This window comes from Antechinus flavipes, chromosome 5, assembly GCF_016432865.1.
Source record: "Antechinus flavipes isolate AdamAnt ecotype Samford, QLD, Australia chromosome 5, AdamAnt_v2, whole genome shotgun sequence".
Lineage (NCBI taxonomy): Eukaryota > Metazoa > Chordata > Mammalia > Dasyuromorphia > Dasyuridae > Antechinus > Antechinus flavipes.
Window position 1 is genome coordinate 90,139,478 of NC_067402.1, and position 23,560 is coordinate 90,163,037.

General features: G+C 32.8%; 1 protein-coding gene across 1 annotated transcript in view; it reads left to right on the top strand.

The window, feature by feature from the left end:
• Positions 1–23,560, top strand: part of RHEB (Ras homolog, mTORC1 binding) — a 52,967-nt gene that overhangs the window by 22,534 nt on the left and 6,873 nt on the right. The window contains exons 2-4 of the mRNA XM_051963520.1: positions 115–186; positions 11,437–11,504; positions 18,150–18,232. Of these exons, the coding sequence (XP_051819480.1) occupies positions 115–186; positions 11,437–11,504; positions 18,150–18,232 (223 nt within the window). The remainder of the gene's footprint in view (positions 1–114; positions 187–11,436; positions 11,505–18,149; positions 18,233–23,560) is intronic.

Genomic DNA, 23,560 nt, shown 5'->3' on the forward strand with positions numbered 1-23,560 from the left:
TTTGTATCATCATAAGCATAATTTTTTTATTAATACGTAATGGTAAATTAATTGAAAAATAGTAAAATATGAGCTTACAGCATTTTTAAAATAATGAACTATTTTCTTTTATAGGGAAATCCTCATTGACAATTCAGTTTGTTGAAGGCCAATTTGTTGATTCTTATGATCCAACCATAGAAAACAGTAAGTAGTATTTGTAAGTATTTATAAAATGAGAAGTTTTTTCTTTTGTATATAACTATGAAAAGACATTTTTTCTAGAATCTTAATTGACTAGGTGTGACCATCTTAACGTGAGCATGAAACCTTAAATACTTGAAATAAGATACAGTCTTCAGTGACAGGGAATTCATTAGTTCCTAAAGCCATTCTCTTAATTTTTCCATTATATTAAATTGGAAGATTCTGTCTTTAGAAATACAAACTTCTTACTTAGCAGTAATGTCAACCCATTGTTTCTGGTTTCACTTTATTGGGCAAAATAGACTAAATCTAATTTCATTATAATTCTTAAAATATGTGAAAGAAGAAACCATGTTCTCTATACCCAGAATATCTTCTCTAAGCTAAATATCTTCCAGTTTTCTGAACTGGCCTTGACTCTCATGACCATTCTGCCTATATTCTTTGCTGTAAATACTATACTTCTGTGAATGCAGTCTATAATCATATTTGCTATTTTTAGTTGACAATGTTATTGTTATATTACACTTGTAATCTAAAATTTCATGTCTCTTTAATTTTTTCTTGTTAATTTTTGAAAAATTATTGATAAGTCTTGTTTTGTCACAGCAGACACTCCATACAAACTGGATCAGAGATTTCAAAAGGAATTCAAATATTCTACTATTGTGGTACAGTAGACAACTGAAATTCAAATTTGAGAATCTCTGTTGGAGGCTTGGCTCTTCTTAAAATTTGTGTGATATTAAGCCAATCACTTAATTTCTCTTGGACTCAATTTTTTCATCTGGACACTGAAAGGGTTAGAGTAAATAAACACTAAGGATTCTTGTAATTCCAAGTCTATTGTGATGACCGTGTACTTAAAATCAGCTTGAGTCAGGAATTCAGGTTAAGGAGAAAATCTTCAATCTTTACTGAAGTGAAGAAGTGAAAAAGGATTGCGATAGCAATATGGGCAAGAAAGATTGTGATAGCAATATGGGGCAGCTGCGACAGGAAGCCAGCTAGCAGAGGGAGATCTGAGCTGAAGGGCCGTCGCAATGGCAGTTGCGAGCAGCTGTGTCAAGACGCCAGCCAGCAGTCTCTCCTTCAGCTTCCCTCCCTATTCCCTTAACCTCCACCCACCAAAAACGTCATTTCCTATACAACACATCAGGACTTGCACAAAGAGTGGGCAGGGGCCATTCTTACTCCAAACATATATATTAATAGAGTATGGTCCAATTACTATTTAGCCTCACATGCTTGGGACCTCAGTGCATCAACTCAAGCCTCAGCCCATTACAGTCTATAATCTATGATCATTTTACTATAACAGAATTCCAGCACTTGAATTTAATGTAGGCATTGATGTGATCTAAAGCTTATGATAGGTGCTTAAAATCAAAGAATATTATTATTATTATTATTATTATGGCCTTTTTATGCCTACATACACCTTTTTATTGCCCTTTGGTTAATCCTTACAATCAGTTCTTAAGTGACTGAAATATTCTGTCTCAGATCTATTACAATATCAATTAATTTGGAGTTTAAAAGATGGGCCTTTCAGTGAGAAATTTGGTGGCCATTAATTCAGTTTCCCATTGCCAATCAAAGGATATCGTCATTTAAGAGATCATGATATTAAAACAGTAAATTAAAAACAGACTTGAATTCAGACATATTTTTAACTCTTAAGGTGAATATGACTAACCTTTTGTATTCAAGTCTACAAGTCAACATAATTTTTTTGTTCTACAAATACTCTATTTGGTGGTATAGAAGGTGTGTTAGGGTACAAAGTTAGTTAAGTCCATGTCTCAAGTAATTTTATTATCTTTAAAATAGTATTTTTTTCCAATTATTTGTAAAGAAAATGTATTTTTTTTTAATTTTGAATTTCAAAATCATCTTGTCCCCTTTCCTAAGATGGTAAGCAACCTGATTTAGTTTATATATGTGCAATCACATAAAACATATCCATATTAATCATGTTGTGTGAAAGAAGAAACAGACTAAAAGAACCCCCCCTTACACACACACACACACACACACACACACACACACAGAGAGAGAGAGAGAGAGAGAAAATAGTATGCTTTGATCTGTATTCAGACTCCATCAGTTTTTCCTTTGGATATAGATAACATTTTCTATCATGAGCTCTTAGAATTGTCTTGGATCATTGTATTGCTATATTGTTCATAGTTGAACATCCACAATGTAGCTATTACTGTATACAATGTTCTCCTGGTGGTTCTAACTTCACTTGGCATATACAGGTCTTTTCCTCTTTTTTTTTTTTTAACCATCTCTTTGGAATATAGACTTAGTAGTGATATTGCTGGATCAAAGGTGTGCAGTTTGATTGCCCTCTAGAATGGTTAGATGAGTTCACAACTTCACCAGTAATGCATTACTATCCCAATTTTCCCACATCCTCTCCAACATTTATCATTTTCCTTTTCTGTTACATTAGTCAATATGATAGGTGTGAGGTGGTACCTCAGAATTGTTGTAATTTGCATTTTTAGTCACTTAGAGCATTTTTTCTCATGACTATAGATATCTTTGATTTCTTCCTCTGAAAACTGCCTATTCATATCCTTTGACAGTTTATTATTTGGGGAATTGTAATGGTTCTACAGTTGACACATGCTCAGTGTGCTGTAGTGAAAATTGTACTAAGGTATATAAGGGCTGAGAGGACTTGAAATAAGCAGACTCAGATATGTGTGAGCTCGAATCCAGATTCCAAACTCCATCTTTGACCATCCTTGTGGTGGCTCTCCTGCCTTCATCACTCATCCACCTAAGACCAGCACTCATCTAGAGATCCTCCAGAAAGATAGTCCGGATACTATATTTTGCTGCCCAATGTGGGGCATAAGCACAAGAAAGAAGCAGGAAGATTAACCTGACAACATTGTATTAGAATGTTATGAAAAGATCCTTAGGTGATTAAGAATGTTGATGACAATTTTAAGGAAATAAGAGTAATGGGAACTGATAGCAAATTGCAAAGGCTTTATTTTAGAATAGATTGGCGAGAAAGTGAAAGCAACCATTGTTTTTGTTCCTGTAGCATTAAAGGACCTCAGTATGGGACAGTGGAGAAAATATCTACTTGAGAGTCACAACCTATATTTTCATGTTAATTTGCTGCTAACTAGCCCTTAACCTTGATCAAGGCACTTGGTTCTATCTGCTTTACTCATTTGTAAAAACGAAGGATCTTTTTTAAATAAAAAAATAAATTACTTTGTTTTAGATCTGTCGGAAAGTTTTTATTAATTTAATAAGTAGAGAAATGTCTAAACTGATACAGTTCTACAAGTCAAGACATTACTCTATCTCAAAACAATTTGAGGTAACAAAATAGTAGTAAAAAGGTTACAATGTATTAAAATCTAATTTGGGATTAGCATTTTACTTTCAAAAATAATGTCACTTAAAAACTCGTTTCTTTCTTGATGATATTCCCATCAAAGATGGAAAGGGCTTGCTTTTCTAACATCAGTCTTAATCCTTTCTGTTTTGAGAAGAGGGTACTATTTCAGGGTGGATCATTTTAGTCCTGTCTGTTTGGTTCAAAAGGCTATCATTGTAACCAAAAAATAATTGAATTGGGTTCACTCTTGATTCCTAATACTAGAATCTTAGTCTTTGTTTTGTGACCTTTTATACATTTTCCTAAAAGGGAAAAGGCTGGAAAGAACTTTAAATTAAAGAAATAAGTATTTCTTAATATTTTCAAGTGACTCAAAAAGGAAATTTTAAAGTATATATAAGAGTTGAACTAAAATAGTCCTTTCCATCTTGAAAACTCTGAGATTCAGGGATTTGGGGGGGCATCTTTTATAAGATGTATAGTTTTAGAAAAAATCTTGTGTTTTGAAGATAGGTATTGATGAGAGAGTATAAATATTTAAATATTAAGCATGTTTAATATTTAAATAGAAGGATTAAGTGATATCCTGCGGGAGACAAGGTTAACTTCAAAAAACTGCTTCCTCTGAGTCAAGAGAAAAGGCAGGAATGGGTAAAAAGTTTTGAGGAGTAAAGGGAGAGAACTTGAATTTTGCACTTGGTGAACCCTGTTCTCAGTAAGTAAGAATCCATTCTGTTTACCTTTTGAGTGCAAGGAGTGGGAATATGGTTCGGGATTTGAAGAAAACAGAAAAGGAATGTGAAGAATCCAGTAGGATGCCAGTGAAATGAATAAAGAAATTGCCTACTAGCCATGAAGACCCAGCTGAGGTTTACATGAATTAGAAGTGAACTTCATGAGTACAGCTTTACTTTAATTGTACATAAGAATTTGAAGAGAGCAAATTAATGGTAAGATTTTTTTCAGAGTTGGTAATTGGCAAGGCAGAGGATAGACTCTTGGGCTGCTAATGAAAACATCATTTGCAGTGATTGATCTGGTCTAGGCTGGGTAAGAGGGCTTAGGACATTAAAAGGGGAATTATGGAGTGGGAGAATATAGGTAGGAGTTTGGAACTTTGAAGGTCAGGAGGAGGGTCAAAAGTGGGTTTGATAGGAATGGAGTGGGAGAGTTGGAAAGTAAAGACAATGAGGTCAGAGAAGGCAATCCTAGATCTTGAAGGTGGAACTATTCTACATGATGACAAGGTCCAAGGTACAGTGCTACTTACTAAATGGGGGTAGAAGAAGAAGCTCTAGTTGTCAAGGTTTAAGAAGATAGTAGTACTAAAGGAAAAGTTGGATTTCAGCTAACGTGAAATGGAGTGAATGCTTACAGAAAAGCTGGGGGGGAGGGGTAGAGAGATCGGATGAGCTTGCTCACAAAAGATTAGGGGGTTTTATCTATGACATTCATAGTTTGGCTCTTCATTTACTTGAGGTAGTTTATCACTGTAGACCAGATGAACAAGGCATCTAAATTTAAGGACTATTTGAATAGATTTGAACTTGGGATTAAAAACTGAATATCTACTTTGATGTCAGCAAGAAGTTACTCATAAGTTATTAAATTTTGCCTTTCATCTTGTTACTGAAGTACATAGGAATGTTAATTCATGACATGGGAAATTCCATGTTTCTGTTTTATGAAGGAGAAATTCTACCGTTTATTTGCAAAAAAATATCAAGAGCTTATTGTTTTCTATTTTAGGTTGTATAAATTTCCATCACTGAAATATTGCAACAGCCCTTTAAATATTTGACCTGACTTTTGAATATTGTCTCAAGACTACTTTGTTCCTTTTTTATAAACTATGGTTTAAAAAAAGGCATATGAAAATGTGATAGCAGGAAGAGAGAGAAGGTAAGAAGTTCACTTCAAATGACCTCATTTTTTTCCTTGCAAAATATGAAGCAGAGTTCTCAGCTGACAAGATAGGGCAGAGGAGGAGCCATGAAAAGTTTGAGGAGAGTTGTAAAGGTTTGGAAGAACCACTACAAATTTAAGGAAATATATAGTAGTGTTTCTTAGTAATAGTAAGGGCCCAGTTGAGGTTTTGTAACATAATTTGTAATGGACCTAGATCAGAATGGTTACATGATTTTCTCCACCTGCATTCAGCAGTTTGTGTGAGGTCTAAGGCAGGAGATGGTGGGAATGATAAAAGGCCAAGGCTTGGCAGGGTGCAATTAGTAATAGAATAAGGGGATCAAGGACTGTAGAGAAAAGGATGGTGTAATCCAACCACTTCACCAAGGGAATGAGATGAGGAAATTAGGAGAAAGAGTGACTAGCGCAAGAGGTATGCCCTGGAAGAGAATTGAGCATCTTGGGGCTTAAAATAAGTGGTATTAAGGATCCGTATTTATCCCTTATCCTATGTGGAAATACTACAAAGTTCTCTATGGGAAAAGATGCTATAGAGATTGAAAATGATTCTATCTGCTAACAAATGTAAAGAGCCTTTAAATTGGTACTGTGTTCCAATTGAGTTCATTTTCCTGTTGAGTTCATTTTCGATGTTGGCTGTAGATTATAAAATTAGCCTTATGTGTTAATGAACCATGACTGTCATCGAAACTTTCTCATTCTGTATGTGTATACTATCCTGCTACCAAAGATAGTTTTGCTCTTGTTTGGTGATTTCCACATTTCTTTGAAGTGTTGAAAGCTTGGGGTATTTTAGTCAAATCAATTAATTAGATTGGGACACTGCTAGCTTTTGAGCTTTAGTTGGTTGTCACTTTAAAGTCAAGTATCATGGCAAAGCTTAAGGGTTCTTTTTGTTAGTTGGAGATTAACTGACACTAAACTCTCTTTAATTTTTTAGAAATCATGGTCTTATCTACCACTTTGGTAATTACTGTTTCAGTCTTTGTAGTATTTCATAGTAATAATGATAATAGCAAGTAAAATGGCAGTTTGTTAACACTTTGCAAACATTACTACTTTTTATTTTTATGACAGCCTTGGGTAGGAGAGTATACTATATTTATTCCCATTTTACACATGAGAAAGATGAGACAGGGATTGATTTGTGCAGGACCACAATCTCTGAACCTATATTACTCTTTGAGTTGAGGGTTTTGTGACTTTAGACTGTATACTTCATAGTACATAATATATGTAAGGCATAGACTAAGGACATTCATAAATATTTATTGGGGTTGGTGTGGGTGTGAGTGTGGCAATTGGGGTTAAGTAACTTGCCCGGGTCACATAGCTAGGAAGTAAAGTTAAATTTGAACTCAGATCTTTCTGATTCCAAGGCTGGTGCTCTATCCAATGTGACATCTAGCTACCTGTTTTTTTTTTTTGTTTGTTTGTTTGTTTTGTTTTGTTTTGTTTTTTCCCTTCTTGCTATTAAGTATCATGCTTTTGTTAGAGATGTATGAATCCCAACTAAGCTACATTTTTTTAAAAATTCTAATTTTAGTTCTAGCTTCATTATATTACATGCAAACTCTTATCTACTTGAGTGCTTAAAAGAAAGTTTCCTGGAGGTAAAGCAAGGATGCCCATTATTAGATAATAATTTAATATTGTATGAGATGTTAGCTGTAGCTACAGAAGAAAGAGAAATTAAAGGAATTCAAGTAAACAATGAAGAAACAAAACTCATATTTTGCAAATGCAGATAAAATGTTATACATAGAACGTCCTAGAGAATCAACCAAAAACCCACTTAAATTATTAACAACTTTATCAAAGTTGCAGGATACAAAAAGAATTCACATAATCATAGCATTTCTGTATATTCTCAACAAAGTCCAGCAGCAAGAGATAGAGAAATTCCATTTAAAATAATTGTAGACAGTATAAGATACTTGGAGTTTTACCTGCCGGGACAAATCCATAAACTCTGTGAATATAACTATAATAAAACACTTTTCATACAAGTAAAGTCAGATGTAAATAATGGAAAACAATAGCCCATGGATAGACTGAGCCATTATAATAAAAATGATAATTCTACCTAAATTGATCTATTTATTCAGTGCCATACCAAAATAATTATTTTATAGAGCTAAAAAAAATAACACAATTCATTTAGAAGAACAAAAACTCTTATTATAGCAAGGGAATTAGTTGGAAAAAATGTGAAAGTTAGTGGTCTAGCCTACCAGATCTTAAAGTGTATTCTAAAGCAGTAATTCTCTAAACAATCTGATACTAGCTAAGAAATAGAGTGGTGGATCAATGGAATAGATTAAGTACAAATTACATTATAATAAATGACCATAGTAATCCAGTATATGGAAAAATCCAAAAATCTAAGCTTGGAACAAAACCGCATCATTGACAAAAGCTGCTAGGAAAACTGGAAAACAGTATGGCAGAAACTAGGTATAGACCAACATTTGCCTCATATATTAAAATAAGGTCAAAATGGTACATGATTTTACACATGATATTATAAGCAAATTAAGAGAGTGTAGACAGTTTATTTGTCAGATATGTGGATAAGGCAAGAATTTAGGACCAAAGAAGATATAAAAATTTTATGCATTATAAAATATAAAATAGATGATTGATTATATAAAATTAAAGTTTTTGCACAAACAAAACTAATGCAACCAAATTTACACTAAATATCTCTAATAAAGGCCTTATTTCTCAAATATATAGAAACATTTTTTAAAAATAAGTCATTCCCCAATTGATAAATGGTTAATAAATATGAACAAAATTCTCTTAATCACCATTGATCAGAGAAATATAAATTAAAAACAACTCTGAGGTACCATCTTATGCCTATCAGAGTGTCTAATGCAACAAGAAATAAAAACGTTGGATGTTGCAGATGTGGGGAAACTAAGGCAGGAATGTGTTGTTGGTCGAGTTATGAACTGATTCATTTGTTCTGCAGAACACTTTAGAACTGTGCCCAAAGAGTTATAAATTAGTTCCAGCAATACCCTGCTAAGCCTATATCCCAGACATTCTCCAACCCCCCCCCCCAAAAAAAAAAAAAAAAAAAAAAAAAAGGAACAAGAGCTATTCAAACACTTGTGGTGGCTGAGAACTAATAATTGAAGGGATGCCCTTCAATTGGGGAATGGCTAAATACCCTGTGCTATGTTTATTATTGTGCTATAATAAATGACATGCAAGGATGATGTAGAAAAAACCTGGAAAGACTTATATGAACCGATCCATAATGAAGTGAACAAAATCAGGAGAAATACATATACGGTAATAGCAAAATTGTTTTAAGAACCGTGAATTACTCAGCAATACAATGATCCAAGACAATTCCAAAGAACTCATGTTGAAGCATGCTGTCTACCTCTAGAGAAAGAACTGATACTGTTTGAATACAGACTAAGCATACTATTTTTTACTTTTCATTTTTTTTCTTTGATTTGAATCCAATTGTACAAAATGACTAATGTGGAAATGTTTTACATAAGTGCATAGGTATGTGTAAACTATATCTGATTACTTAACCATCTCAGGGAGGGGAAAGGAGAGAGAGAATTTGAAACTCAAAACTTGAGGAGAAAATAAGTTTATGGTTAATTGAATGTTAAGAAAATCAGTTTTATTTTCAAGTTTTATATGCAGATATAGGTGTATGATATTAGGACTAAGAGCTTCTGTTACGTTCTGATTAACTGAATTTTATTTACTGTTTGTTGAGTAGGCCCTTGTGAGTTTAAAAACTTGTGTATATTGTTAAAACTACATTGGAATGCAAAGTGGCAAATAAAACTACACTTCAAATTAAAGAACAACTTAATATGTCATGGACTTATAATAGCACTTTATTCTCTAATAAAATAGGAACTCCTCCAGCCTGTTATTTAAAGCAGTCCATAATCTAACTTCTTTTCAAATTTATTTCATTTTCCTTCCCTTAATGAACTTCCTGTTCAGCCAAATTGGCATTCCATCTTCAGCTTCCAAACTTTCACACAACCTTCCCTCTGTATGGGGAATCCTTGAGAAGGTAAAGGGCTTTAGATAAGGAGTAAGGCCATTTCCATTTTCTTCATTTCATGTCTTTTTTCACTTTAGCCTCTTATATTGTCTAGCTTCCTTTAACATTTAGCGTAGATATCAAGACTCTGACTTTCTTTTTGTAGCCCTTCTTTCTCTGCCCGCCTCAATCCTATTAGTGTCCTCCCCTCATATTACCTTGTATTCATTTATTTGTCTATATTTTCTCCCCTATTCCTCTTTTCCTCCTACCTCAATAAACCCCAAAATCCTAGAGAGCGGGGACTGTGTTCATTTTTACTTGTTCCCTTGTATCTAGCATAATACTTGCCTGTGATAAACACTAAGTAAATGTTTTCATTGCACACTGCCATTTTTGCTGTAAAAGGTACAGTAATAATTTAGTTCTGAAGAATAAAGGCTATGAGAATAACTTCCAATTAGTCATCCTCACTAACATTTATTAAATTCCTATAGGGTATATTGAATATATCAGTTCATAACAGTTTTGGTACTCTCCATTTTTCTTGATTATTTGATAATATGCCTTCATGTTGTCATTCTTTATTCATTTCAAAAATTATTTGTTCAGACATACAAATAATGTTGAAGTGTGATTATCCTTTTTATTTGTATCTGTCTTCATTTCATTACTTGGTGAATACTAGTTTACGTCCAACTCTTTTCCTATGTTAACCTTTTAATTGTGAGAGCTAGTTGTTGTTTAAGCATTAGAAGACATTCTGTGCAAAATGCAGATTGCTTAGACATAATGAGATTTTGAATATAATAGTAAATCTTTATTAAGTTCCTACTGAGTTCTTGTTCTTTTCTAATGAAATATTAACAAGTGAAAAATAAACTTAGTAAAGGAAATAACCCTTCTTCCTCACATGTCTTAATTCTCTCCTTTTCACCCTTACTTATTGTAGAAACTGGATCTTTTAGTTTGTTTGTGGGGAATTGGAAGAAAGTTATCATTTGCTAACAGAATGAAGCAACTCTTAAAATAACTTATATATCTCTTCTCGGCTTAATAACCTTACTTTGAACTGTTGGTTGTAAATAATTATTTTCTGGTTTTGTCCTGAAGATTTGATAATCTAAAATTTTAACCTCTCTTTGAACTGATTTTTACATCGTCTTTTATTTGAAAATCAAAGTGAAGTTATAGGATCACAGATTAATTATAGTAGAACAAGTATTACCTATCTAGCACTTAGCCCCTATGCATTCCCAACATGATAGTGGAACTTTAAATATTTAATAAATGCAAAGAAAAATGGAGATGTTAAGAATTCTAAGGAATTATTATTTTTAAAAACATGTATAAGTATTCTAATATTCTGAGTTTTTTTTTTTTTTTTTACCTTGATCAAGAACAGTGTGCTTGGTGTCATTAAGTTCAGTGGAAATGATTGCCCTAACTCACAATTTTAATCTTTTGCATTTTTAGAATGAAAATTTCTAATCTTTTGTACTGAATATTTTTAGCACTTCAATTAACATAGGACTATGTGCTTAGAAATCATACTTGATATTAATGAAGAGTTGTTAGCCTTTAGAATTAAAATCAGATTTTTAAAATTTTATATAAAAAGAAAGCTCACAAGTAACTCTACTTTCGTGGGTTATAGAATGACCCATAGTTTGCAAACATTTTTTAAAAAAAAGATTCAAGATTTTTTAGTTCATTTGTGACTTGTGTAAAAATGTCTTTATAGTGAATATTAAATGGTGAAAACTGGGGGAAAGAATGATTTTCTTTTGTGTTGAGCTCTTCTAGGTACTTCATCACTGTTATGAAATCTTAATAAAGTAAGTGTTCTGGGTGGCAAAGTTTTTTTAACTGTAGATTAATATATAATTCCTTTTGTGTTTTTTTTTTGTAGCATTTACAAAACTGATCACAGTAAATGGACAAGAATATCATCTTCAGCTGGTAGACACAGCTGGTCAAGTAAGTAATCTCTAATGTGTTAAAGATCTACACAGTAGATTTGTCCATTTTGACACACTAGCTTAGCTTTGATTGTTTTCCACTCAAGAATTTGGATGATGTTTATGCTGAACATATTAATTGTACACTATAAATGTTATACTTAAATTTTAAAGAAAGTATGGTTAATTTTCCAAAGTAGGGATTTTTTTGTGCATTTCAGAATTTGTTCTGTCCATATATTACTCTCTAAACTTTGAAATAATCTCAATATCTGCATAAAGTCAGCTAGTTTTATTAAAATTTTGTAAAGGATGATCTTCTGAAGTTTTTTTCCTTAAACTTTTTCCACTCATGATTCCTTTTTGCCCAAGAAATTTGGGTTTAAAAAATACATACAAACCAAATATTTATTGATAATACATCATAATTTTGTGACCCCCTCTTTGAGTTAGCAAATTCCATATGGAGTCAAGACACACAGTTTAAGGAGCTGGTATATATACTAATAGATCCTAATTGTCCTAATCATACGGTTCATATGCCTTCTTCATTGATAAATGCATGTAATTGTTCATTTAATTTAATATTCATAGTTTTAGAAAAGATTATGTTCACTATGATATTTTGACTCTGAATGTTGTTAAAGAATTTTCCTTGCTAATTGTTTACTTAAAAGTACTCCTTTTCTTAAGAGTGAAAAAAATTATACTTGTTTACTGCTTCCATTGAAAATTAATACAGGAATAGTGACTTAAATTGTATGACAATACTCTGAAGTTAAATTTTATTTGCTATCTATCCTTTGAGGCTAGTGAAATAAAAAGACAGAAAAAAAAAACTCTCAAGTATCATGTACTTTAAAATTATTTTAAGCCAATTTGGTATATTCATTCTGCTTAAGGGTTGTTTTTTTAGAGGGAGGGGGGAGAGATGGGAAATAGATTTGTCTGTCTTAATTAGTATTATTAAGATTATTAAAGGGACAGGAGTAAAAGGTCTCTGTGTATGCGTAGTAGTAGTAGTAGTAGTAGTAGTAGTAGTAATAGTAATATTTTATAAATTTAATATATGTAATTTCCATTTGTGAGTAGCTAAATTTAAAGGCTTCCTTCCAGTTCATACCTAATTTCTTTGTTCTGTAACTTGGCCAGGGCATAGAATCAGTATAATTTAGATTCAAATTCTCAATTTTATGAGTGAAGAAACTGGAGCCCACAGAGGTTGTGGCTTCTCGAAAGTCCCCACAGGTAGTAACTGTTAGAGGCAAGATTTGAACTTGGAAGCCTGTGACTCCAGGTATAGTTGGTGTTCTTTCCACTGAACCAATGAGAAAATTTGTTTTTAATTTTGTATTAATTTGGACTGTGTTTTAAAAAAATTAATGTCTTGGTGTCCTTTGTTCTAGCAGTTAGGCCTTCCATAATATGGAAGGCATATATGTATCAATTAGTCCTTATCCAATCTCTCCTTTTCTCCATTCTACCAAACCTCTGCCTTCCCAGAAAATCTCTTGTACTAGTACTAGTCTTACTGCCAGAGTAGTGGTAATTTTAAAGAATTCCTCTGAATAGCATTCTTGGAAAACAGATCTTCTTTAAATTATATGACCTTTATTATAAGATCTGAGAAACCAAGTCTTGAGAAACCTACTCTAAAAATACTGAATACCCTTCAAGAATACCAAGTTGAATCACAAAGGGAATTTATCTATACTTTTGCTTTATGTTAGCATTTTGTAATTGTGATTGATACTTAGCTCTTTACATTTAACATTCACTCATCAAACCCTTAGTAAATGTCTACTGTATATACACAACCTAGTATTTAGTAAATGCAGTCTCATTATACAAGTACAGTTACCTATTTCCATAGCAGCTTCTTACTGTGCTTCCCATTCTATTGTAGACTCTTATCTGCCATTCCTTCTATGTACATGGCATTCTCCTATTCTGCTTCTTGCCACCTCTTGTTATAAAAATAGTTATCAAATCAGTACAAATCGGAGCAAGACAGTGTTTCCATTCACCATTCCTATGACTCTCCCTTTTCTTTTTTCCCATTCCCCAGCCATAAATTCCTTTCTTTGGTTTCTGTGTCCTGATGGGATTTCTCATCTCTACTTTTGGAATCCTTGAAGGCAGAAACTATTTTACTTTGGTACTTGTATCCCTTGCACCTAACACAGTTTCCTATATGATATAGATGCTTAATAAATACTTCTTCACTCACTTATATAATAATCATCCCTCTCAAAGGAAAAAGGAACATCTTAAAATAACAAAAGAAACATGAATTGCAGAACAACATGAAATAACATGCAAGGCAATATAATTAAAAACTGTAAGGGGATTAATCAGAGCAGGGGTACTGATAACTTGTGTTCCAAAAAATTTTTCCCTTCCTTCCCCTTTCCCTTCTCCCCTAGACAGCAAGCAATCCAGTATAGTTTAAATATGTGCAGTTCTTCTAAATATTTCTACATTTATCATGCTACTTAAGAAAAATCTGATCAAAATGGGGGGATGGAGGGAGAGACAAGAAAGAAAAAAACAAACAACAAAAATGGTGAAAATACTATGTTGTACAATCAGTTTCCATAGTTCTCTCTCTGGATCCAGATGGCTCTATCACAAATCTATTGGAATTGGCCTAAATCACCTCATTGTTGAAAAGAGCCAAATCCATAAAAATTGATCATTGTATTAATCTTGTTGCCCTGTTCAATAGATCTCCTGGTTCTGCTCACTTCACTCAGCATCAGTTCATGTAAGTCTTTCCAGGCTTCTCTGAAATCATCTTGCTGATAATTCTTATAAAACAATAATAATCCATTACATTCACATAACATAACTTAACAACCATTTCCCAACTGATGGACATCCACTCATTTCCAATTTCTTGATACTACAAAAAGGGCTGCTACATTCTTGTACAGGTGGGTCCCTTTCCCTCTTTTATGATCTCTTTAGAATACAAACCAGTAGAGACACTGCTATATCTATTGATATGTGCTGAGTAAATCACCTCATTTCTCTGTTTTTCTAGTGAGCGAGAGTTTTGGTTCATAGAGCATGGTGAAATACACGCATGTGTGCGCATACACACACACACACACACACACACACACACACACACACACACACAGAATTTAGAAGACCCTAATGAAGATAAATCTTTTTCCTTGGAAAAAAAGCATTAAAAGATTTTTGTCACATTTTAAGGATTTTAGTCTTTAATATATATTGAGATTCTTTGTTACTGGAACTATATACATTTGTGCTTTGTTTTCTACTGTAGTTTATTAATTTATCATACAAGAAGACAGGGAAAACCTTTTTGGTAGGACTGGTAGGGTATGGGTTTTCCTGTGAAGGGTGAAATTGGCCAGCTAGTATTGGCTTCTTTCTGCTCTGTCCTTCCCACTGAATAGGATCAGAGCTCAGTCTCCAGGCCTTTCCTTTTTTCTCTCTTTATTTCTGGAGAATTAATCAGCTATACCTTGTTACAACCGTTGGCTTTTTTAGCTTGGGTGCAATGAAATGGCTCTCAGAGTTCCAGTCTACTCCAGTTTTATAGAATTTATCGGAAAAAAAATTAATAATAACAATCTCAGTAATTTTGATTCCCATATTTGGACAACCTTTAAAGTAAAGGCAGAGGTTTGACTCTGCTTAAATTAAAAATCTTGTTTATGTCTAGGTAGCCCTTGGTCTCTTGGTATTTGAAGTAAAAATCAAGTTACAGTAAAGTTATGTATAAAAGAAGCAAGCATAATATAGTGTCTGTTTTTAAACACACAGAAAGTTAGGAGGGGAAGAACAGAACTTTTATTGGAATTCATTGGGTGGAGCTAATAGCTTCATTCTGAATCATCTATACTGAGATACCTGTATGAAGACCTGATAGCCTTCTACTATTTTTCTCCTGTGCCATAGCTTAACTCTCTTTTCAGTCTTTCCTTTTGCCTGCTGCTTTTTTACTTTGACTCTTTAAATCCTGGGCAGAATGGGCTAATTGGAAGCAAGAATGATAGCTGAGAATAGTGTACCCACAGCTACTGCTGATCAGCTTTTGAAGATCCCATTCATCTATTTCAATGTGTGTCTGTCAAACTATGCCCCTTCAAGAATTCCCAAATATGACTGACTGCCTTCTACTTCTTGTTCTCATGAGGAAAGGGAATGCTTGTCTCTCTGGATTGCATAAATTCTCAAATCCTTATTCTCCTGTGAGGCAAGGACCAACTCAGATTTTTTAAAATAGCTTTTTATAGACAAAATATATGCATGGGTAATTTTTCAACATTGACCCTTGGAAAAACTTCTGTTCAAACTTTTCCCCTCCTTCCCTTCACCTCCTTCCCTAGGTGGCAGGTAGTCCCATACATGTTAAATATGTACAAATGCATGTTAAATACAATATATGTGTACATATTTATACAGTTGTCTTGCTACATAAGAAAAATCAGATTTAGAAGGTAAAAATAACCTGGGAAGAAAAACAAAAATGCAAGCAAACAATAACAGAAAGAGTATAAATGCTATGTTGTGGTCCACACTCATTTTCCAGTGTTCTTTCTCTGGGTGTAGCTGGTTCTGTTCATTACTGATCAATTGGAATTGATTGACTAAGTCAGCTTTTATATTTTCCCAATGCCAGAAATAGTGACACTTGCAAAATGTTTGTTTGTTGAAGCTTTTCCTTCACCCTACTTAATAAGTTTTTCATATTCTTTCCTTTTTTGTTCTCATAGATTATCAGTGTCTTTCTGGAAAACAAATCATCTCTGTGAATATCTTTCATGTCCCATATCCTGGCTCTTAAGGCTCTCCACCTAATTTTTCTGGCCTTATTTCTCATTTTCTTTCTATTCTTATCCTTTAACTCTCATTCTAGCTAAATTGGACTAATAACTTTCCTGACCTCAACACAAACCTCATTCATTTGCACAAGCAGTTTCCTGTACTTGGAATGTACTATCTCTCCATCGCCATTTCAGAATCTTTGTTTTCCTTCAAGCCTTATAATTCAGGTTTTATCTCTGGGAATTTTTTATCCTCTTAATTTGTTACTGTTTCTTCTGTCCTCAAATTACTTTGTGTTTGTTTACTTACCTGTATATGTTGTAAAATGCAAGCTTCTTGGCTGTAACTAGTTCATTTTTTATATTTGATTTTCCAGCACTTAGCTGGAATTTAATAATTATATCCTAAACTCTTAAAAGTATTTTATAAGTGATTATAACATAGATATTACATTGCTGTATAGACTTGTATTCCAAAAAAATTCTATCACACCAAATTTCTACATTTCTTTTATAAAAATAAAAACTGAATTTATATAGAAAAAACTTTAAAACATAATATAGTTATTTGCAGATTAAATTCTAAAAAAACAAGTAATAAAAAGGAAAAAAACAAACAGAAGTAATTATCATATGTAGCAATAGTGAACTGGGGTGTGATAAAGAGAATATTAGATTTCCCTACTCTCAGTGTCTTAATATTTTTTCCATTAATATTTTACTAAGATAAAATAATTGTATGTATATATATTATATAGGTTGTTAGTATATTGACGATATGTAAACAGTATATACCAAGAACTATATTAAGCACTGAGAATACAAAAATACTCTTTCTGGCCTCAAGGAGCCTACATTCTAATGGGAAGGACAGGGCATAAAACACTTGGAAGTAGAGTCAAGAAAGGATATTTTGGTTTAGGGATAGTAGGTGGGGTTACAGAATATACACCTCTTCCAAGCATAGTGCTGCTGTTGATTTGATCATGGTTCTAAAACTTGAAGAAATTTGGCTATAAGGCTGTTAGTTAGGTTATTGAGAAAAAGGCTCAGGAGTAGGGAGTGAATTAAAGCATGGCTGAAATGTTTTTGAAAGAGTGAGTGAGTGCTGCAGTTACCATTCAGGACAATGGGACCCCAAGGCAAATGTTGTAACTTACTTGAGATCATGCAGCTAGTTAATAGCAGAGCAGAAACTAGAAATGATAGTCTTCTAACCCCTCAATCTGATTTTTTTTTTTTATTATACAATTGTCAACTCTTTACTTATAGAATTTATTCTTTGTTGTTGTTGTTGTTGTTCCTTCCTCTCAGAAATCTGGGGAAAAGTCAACAACTCATTGTAACAAGTAAGCAAAAACCAGTTTTGTAAGATAGTTTACAGTAGTGGTTGGAGTGCTGGATTTAGAATAGAGAAAACCTGGGTTTAGAACACTATAGTTACTGGGCAAATCACCTCTAAGCCTAAGTTTTCTCTCATGTGAAATGGGAGCATTACCTCTTGTGAATATGTTGCAGAATGACTGTGAGGCTTAGATGATCATTATGTAAAGCATTTTGTAAACCTGAAGATGCTATATAAATTTTCTATTCAGGCTAAGGTATTTGCTTTTAAAATATGTCCTTCCTCACTCTCCACACACAATCCTGACCCAGTCTATTCTAGATATATTTGGTGAGTAAAAATGTAATAGCATAGTTGGGTAGCCTTGCTTTGGAATATAGTGAATTAAGTGCATCCATTTATGTATTTATTTCCGTGTAACAGTTAATATTCTGTGGGAAAATGTTAATGGTGATTGCTTTTTGTATTATATAATTTCCTTGAATATAATTACGGGTTTTTTTTCCCCTCACAGGATGAGTACTCCATTTTTCCTCAGACGTACTCCATAGACATTAATGGTTATATTCTTGTGTACTCAGTTACATCAATCAAAAGGTAATAAGTACTCATTGCTATTATTTTCAGCTCTACTTGATAAACATAGTTGCTATTAGTCTTTTAGAAAGAATTCATTTTAAAGCTTAATTAGAAAGAATTCATTTTAAAGCTTATCTTCCTGTCCGCCCTCCCCTCCAGAAACTCATGTGGGACTAGTACTAAGCAGTCATCAGATGGAATGCTTTTTTTGTCCTTTGAGTCAAATGGGCCATTAAGCAAAAAAATATATATATTTGTTGTTCATATATTCCATTTGAATCATTGAATTAATAAAAAGGAAATTTCTATTGATTTTTCACATCATTTGCCTTTCTAGTCTCATTGACCAGAATAAATAATTGAATTTCATTGATTAGATGAATTCTGTGCTGCTTTGCTGTTTTGGTGAAAAGTGTTATATGTTCTATTTATGCACCTTATGGAGTAGATTGTTTTGAATAATACTTTGCAGCACACAAAAAGGAATACTTTTGACTCATCAAAATGTAGGACATGTTGTATAAAGAAAAGAATGAAATTAAGTAGTCCATAGAAGGATCCAGGACAGGACTTTAGCTGTGTTAGCATAATCTTCCAACAAGCCAAATAGACCTGAGTTTATCTTACTGTAAAGATATATATTATAATTAATTAATAATAGTCATATTTCAATTAGGAGTACTAGTGGATGGAAACATTAGTGTGGATACTGCAGATGTTCTATTAAGCTTATTGGAATATGTAGACCTGTTTACCTGGCACAGGATAACATTCTTGGTATAAGGAGTAGAGTTTTGACCTTTATATCATTTTAAGGGCCTGGCAGCTGAGGGCAAAGGAATTTGTTTCCCTGAATCACCCTGAAAGTTCTTATTCTTTTTGTTAGGTAACAATTGAATTTGAATATGATAGGATCCCAAGTGACAAATTTGCAAACTAGGAAAAATTTGGTTTATGATGCCCTCAAGTTCACACTTTATTGTGGATCTCTAATTATTCCCTTTCCATTTTCTCCTGTCTCAACTTTTTTTCTTTGGCATGAAATTAATTTATCCATACTTGAAGTATAAATTACTAAAGATAGATGAAATTGTTTTTTAAACAGATTCCACAAAGTCCACGAGGGAAAAAAATGAAGCTTTTAACTGAAATTTCTTTTAACTAATGTATGGGATAGAGGATTTTGGGGGGAGAAAATTTTGACATAAAGGTTGTGATCACACAGTTATTAAATGACAGACGTGGGATTTGAATCATTTCATTCCAGTTCGTAGATCTGTTTTTCCTACTTGCTGATTTTGGAAGTGGGACCCTGCTCAAGTTATTTCATTTTACTGGGCCTCATTTTTCTTAAGAGCACTTTTATATAAGGTCATCTCCAGGGCCTTTCTGACTGACAGTCTGTGAATCCAGTTGCCAACATTTATGGTTATCACTAAATCTGATTATAACAAATTCTGAGAGTGATTTCACTTTAATTTTATGTCTGACAGATACTGGCCAGAAGTTACTTAATCTAATATGGACAGTAATAGAACACCAGATGACTTTATGGCTACTATTTAACACCATATTTGTTTAGGAAATTATTATTTTTACATGTCATTGCATCACATGTTAAATCTATGAGAGATTTTAGCCTGAGAGAACTAAAATGTTAGGTGGATTCTTTCTTTTTGGTAGCGGTTCCTTTTGCAAGGATTGTATCATCAAGCCTTATATCAAGAGTTTGGAATCAAGATAAAAATTGTATTTTTTGTTTCTGGAAAAACTTTAAGAAATTGAGCAACAGATGAACTAGATTTGAAAACATGGATAGGTAATTACCTAAGGAAACAAGAGCCTAATAGCTATATAGCTCTGGATTAGGAAACTGTAGTAAGACTTAAGTGCTATCTTAGATAGGCAAGTCCTATTCCTGTTTCTCCATCAACAAAGTAGTTATAATATTTACTGTTTTGTGATTATTTATCTGCTTGAATTGATATCCAAACTATACTAGGTTTGAAGATTATGAGACTCTGAAAGATTTTCTGTAAGAATATTTCTAAAAGTTGTCTAACTGGTCTTTTTTTCATGACTCAGAGAAATTAGTTGAAATTATTCTCAATCCAAATCATAACCATTAAGCATTATTTTGTGAAATGTGGGACCGTAGTGCCAGAATGGTATGATTTAAACAATCAAAACAGGAACGCTATAAAAAAGTCAACCAAGTTGAACATCTATTTCTCTAGGAATTAATTTCAAATGTGGTCAGAAAAATGAAGATACTCCAGTACTCAAAAGCTCTCTTAATTTCACTGGGGTGGGTATTTCCTCCCCTGACTTCTTTTGTAACTTAATAATACTCCAGAGACTGAAATGCCTAAAAATTTTGTCACTCTATGCTCCATCAAGGGAGGAGCCTGTCAAAGTTAGCCAGATTGGTCTTTAGTCAGCAAGCATTTGTTAAGTGCCTACTATGTTCCAGTCACTGTGCTAAGTACTAGGTATACAAAGAAGTCCATATTCAGTCTTTGCCTGGTAGTGCTTGCCAGACCTTGTGCTATTGCTGTATAAGGGGGACATGTCTTTCATAGTGACCAAGCTGCTGAACTGAATACCCAAGTCAAAATGTGGCAGCTTGGTTGTCTTTGGTGAAGAGAGTCTACTAGAAAAATCTTTCCCTTTTGTGATTGTTTATGACTTGGTTGTGTCTTTCATCCAAGCTTATTTTAAACCAAGTTTTTCCCTCCATTGCTTCTGGTTTCTGAAGTGTTTTTACTTGCGGTATTATGTATTTCTCTTTAATATTTCATTAATGAGTTTACATGCTTATTGTGTGTTTCCCTTGTGTTTCTCTAAGGCAATTTTGACATCTTTGGGTCTCTATTATGATAATTGACTTATAACTTCTATTTTATCAATGAAATTACTCTAATTGATGTTACTATTTCATTTAAATACACCAGGGTACATTGTTTTAAATATATACCATGCTTTTCACATCTGTTGTTTTAGTTTTAATTTTTATCTTAGCTCTAACAAGTTGGTAATTTCACTAAACATAAATGACCACTTCAGAAAGGATTCTTATATCAGGCACATATTTATTTCCTAATTATTAAAAATTATAATAATTTTTATTTATTTATTTGCTATTTGATACTTGTAGTGCCTGTACTTTCTGATTCTTAAAGAATATATAAATAATATAAAAGGGTAGAGCTCTTTTGTATGATCTTCATGGCTTTGGCAATTGTGGGAGATTCACTTAATTCATTTTCTGTAGCCAAAGAATTCATCTCCATACATAGGCTAGTCCTTGGAAAAAATAATCTTTTGCCAGAAGCATGCTAGAAATCTTTCCAGCATAATAGAATTGGCTTAGGATCACCTCTACATTTTGAGCATCAAAAAAGTAATCTGTGAGAATGGTCAGGTTTGTTTTTTTCCAATTTTAGACTTGGCAAAGTTTGAGTTATTTACATTTATTCTTTAGATGTTTTGTTCATGCCTTTTGTTGTTGTTTTGACATATTAATGTAACCAGCCCTTTTCCCCCACATAAAATGCTCCCTATTTTACTTGTGTATCTTTCATTAAAAAAAAAAGTCAGCAAAGCAAGCACTTCTTTATCTTGTATTGCTAATCTACCACTTCTCTGAAAAGAAGGGAAATAGAACTTCATCTTCTCTCTAAAATTGAGGTGGATGATTAAAATTAACCTGTTTAGCTGCCTTTTATAGCATTATCATTTATATTATTGGTTTTATATTTTTTCTAACTGCCTTTGATTTGCATAATTTCTTGCATAAGTTCTTATCAGTGTTCACTGTAAAATGTTTACAAATGATGGTTTCATTTTTGTAATTGTGTCTCCAGATGCACACAGTAGGATTTTAACTTGTAGCCTAAGTCTATTTGTCACCTTTTTATGGAACCATTGTGTTTACATACTAAGTTTTCTAGTCAAAGAAGTAACTTTCACTTTTTTTTGTTACCACAAGAAAGTGTTGCTGCAACATTTATTTATTTGATTTTCTTAATTTTACTGGACCTATGATTTTATTAGTGTAGAGAATTCCAGGTAAGGAAGCTCCCCTTTGCTGATGCACTTAGACACTGCTTGATCCCTTATGAGCTTTCATATGATCTTTTCGTTTTTATGAGTTTGCTTAGTACTGGGAAGTGACCAGGGTCTCCAAAGCAGGACTTGAATTCAGATTATCTTCATTTGGAGGGTACATTCTTGTGAACATTTTTGTGTGTGTGTAATCTTTATTTCTCCCTTTATCCTTCTTATCTACATATCTAATCTTATCTACAATACAAAAAATGTAATCTAATTTAGATTAGATATGTTTTTCTGCAAGGTTGAAACAAATACATTTCCACCAATAGCATGTGCTTACTGTATAGTTTGTCTTTCTGCCACTGACTATTCTTCTCTTGTATCATTTTTACCAATTTAATGAATGTGTGGTGAAATGTCAAAGTCCCTTTGAATTTGCATTCTTAAGTCATATATTTTAGAAAAATTGGGCAGAATAATATTCTTAGGCACTTGAAAGTAATAAAATTGCCATTGTATCAACAACAGAATACCTTTTATTATATTGTAAAGTAAAATGTTTTAAAATTTAGGTTATTTTGGTCTTAGTATTTGCTTTCAACTTCTGAGTGTCAGTAGACTATCTTCTATACATTTGACACCCAGGTCCTTGTTAACTTAAAAAAAAATTTAAGTGTACATCTGGTTTTTATTCTCTTAATTCCTAAACATTATCAATTTTATCTTTTGGAAATTAAATCACAATTTAAGTGAACTTCAGTGTTTCCTATTTTAAAAGATCTTAGTTAATTTTTGAAAAATTAATTCAACATCCAAACAGTAAGGTTTATTTTTTATATTGGGTGTGTGTTCATTATTATTTAATTTCTCATTTGTTTATTAAGATTATACTTGGTTTCTAAATATTTGTTAAAAACAAGTCAGAGAATACTCAACAAGAAGCATTTATAAGTTGATTGATAATTAAGTGCCTACCATGTATATAAGCACTGTGCTAAATGCTGAGGATACCAAAAGAGACAAAAGACAATCCCAATTCTCAAATTGTTCTCAGTCTCTACCAAGGACACAACAAGCTAACTAATATTTACAAACAAGCTATATACAGGCTAAATGAGAAATCAACAGACCTTGCTGCGATGGACTAGGCTTAAAGAAGAACAGTGAGTGATGAAGTGTCAAAATTATTATATTCGTTTTATGTTATATATTTATCGACTATATGCCAAATTCTGGGGATTCAAATGTAAACAAACTGCCCTGCCCTCAGGATGCTTATTTCTAATGGGG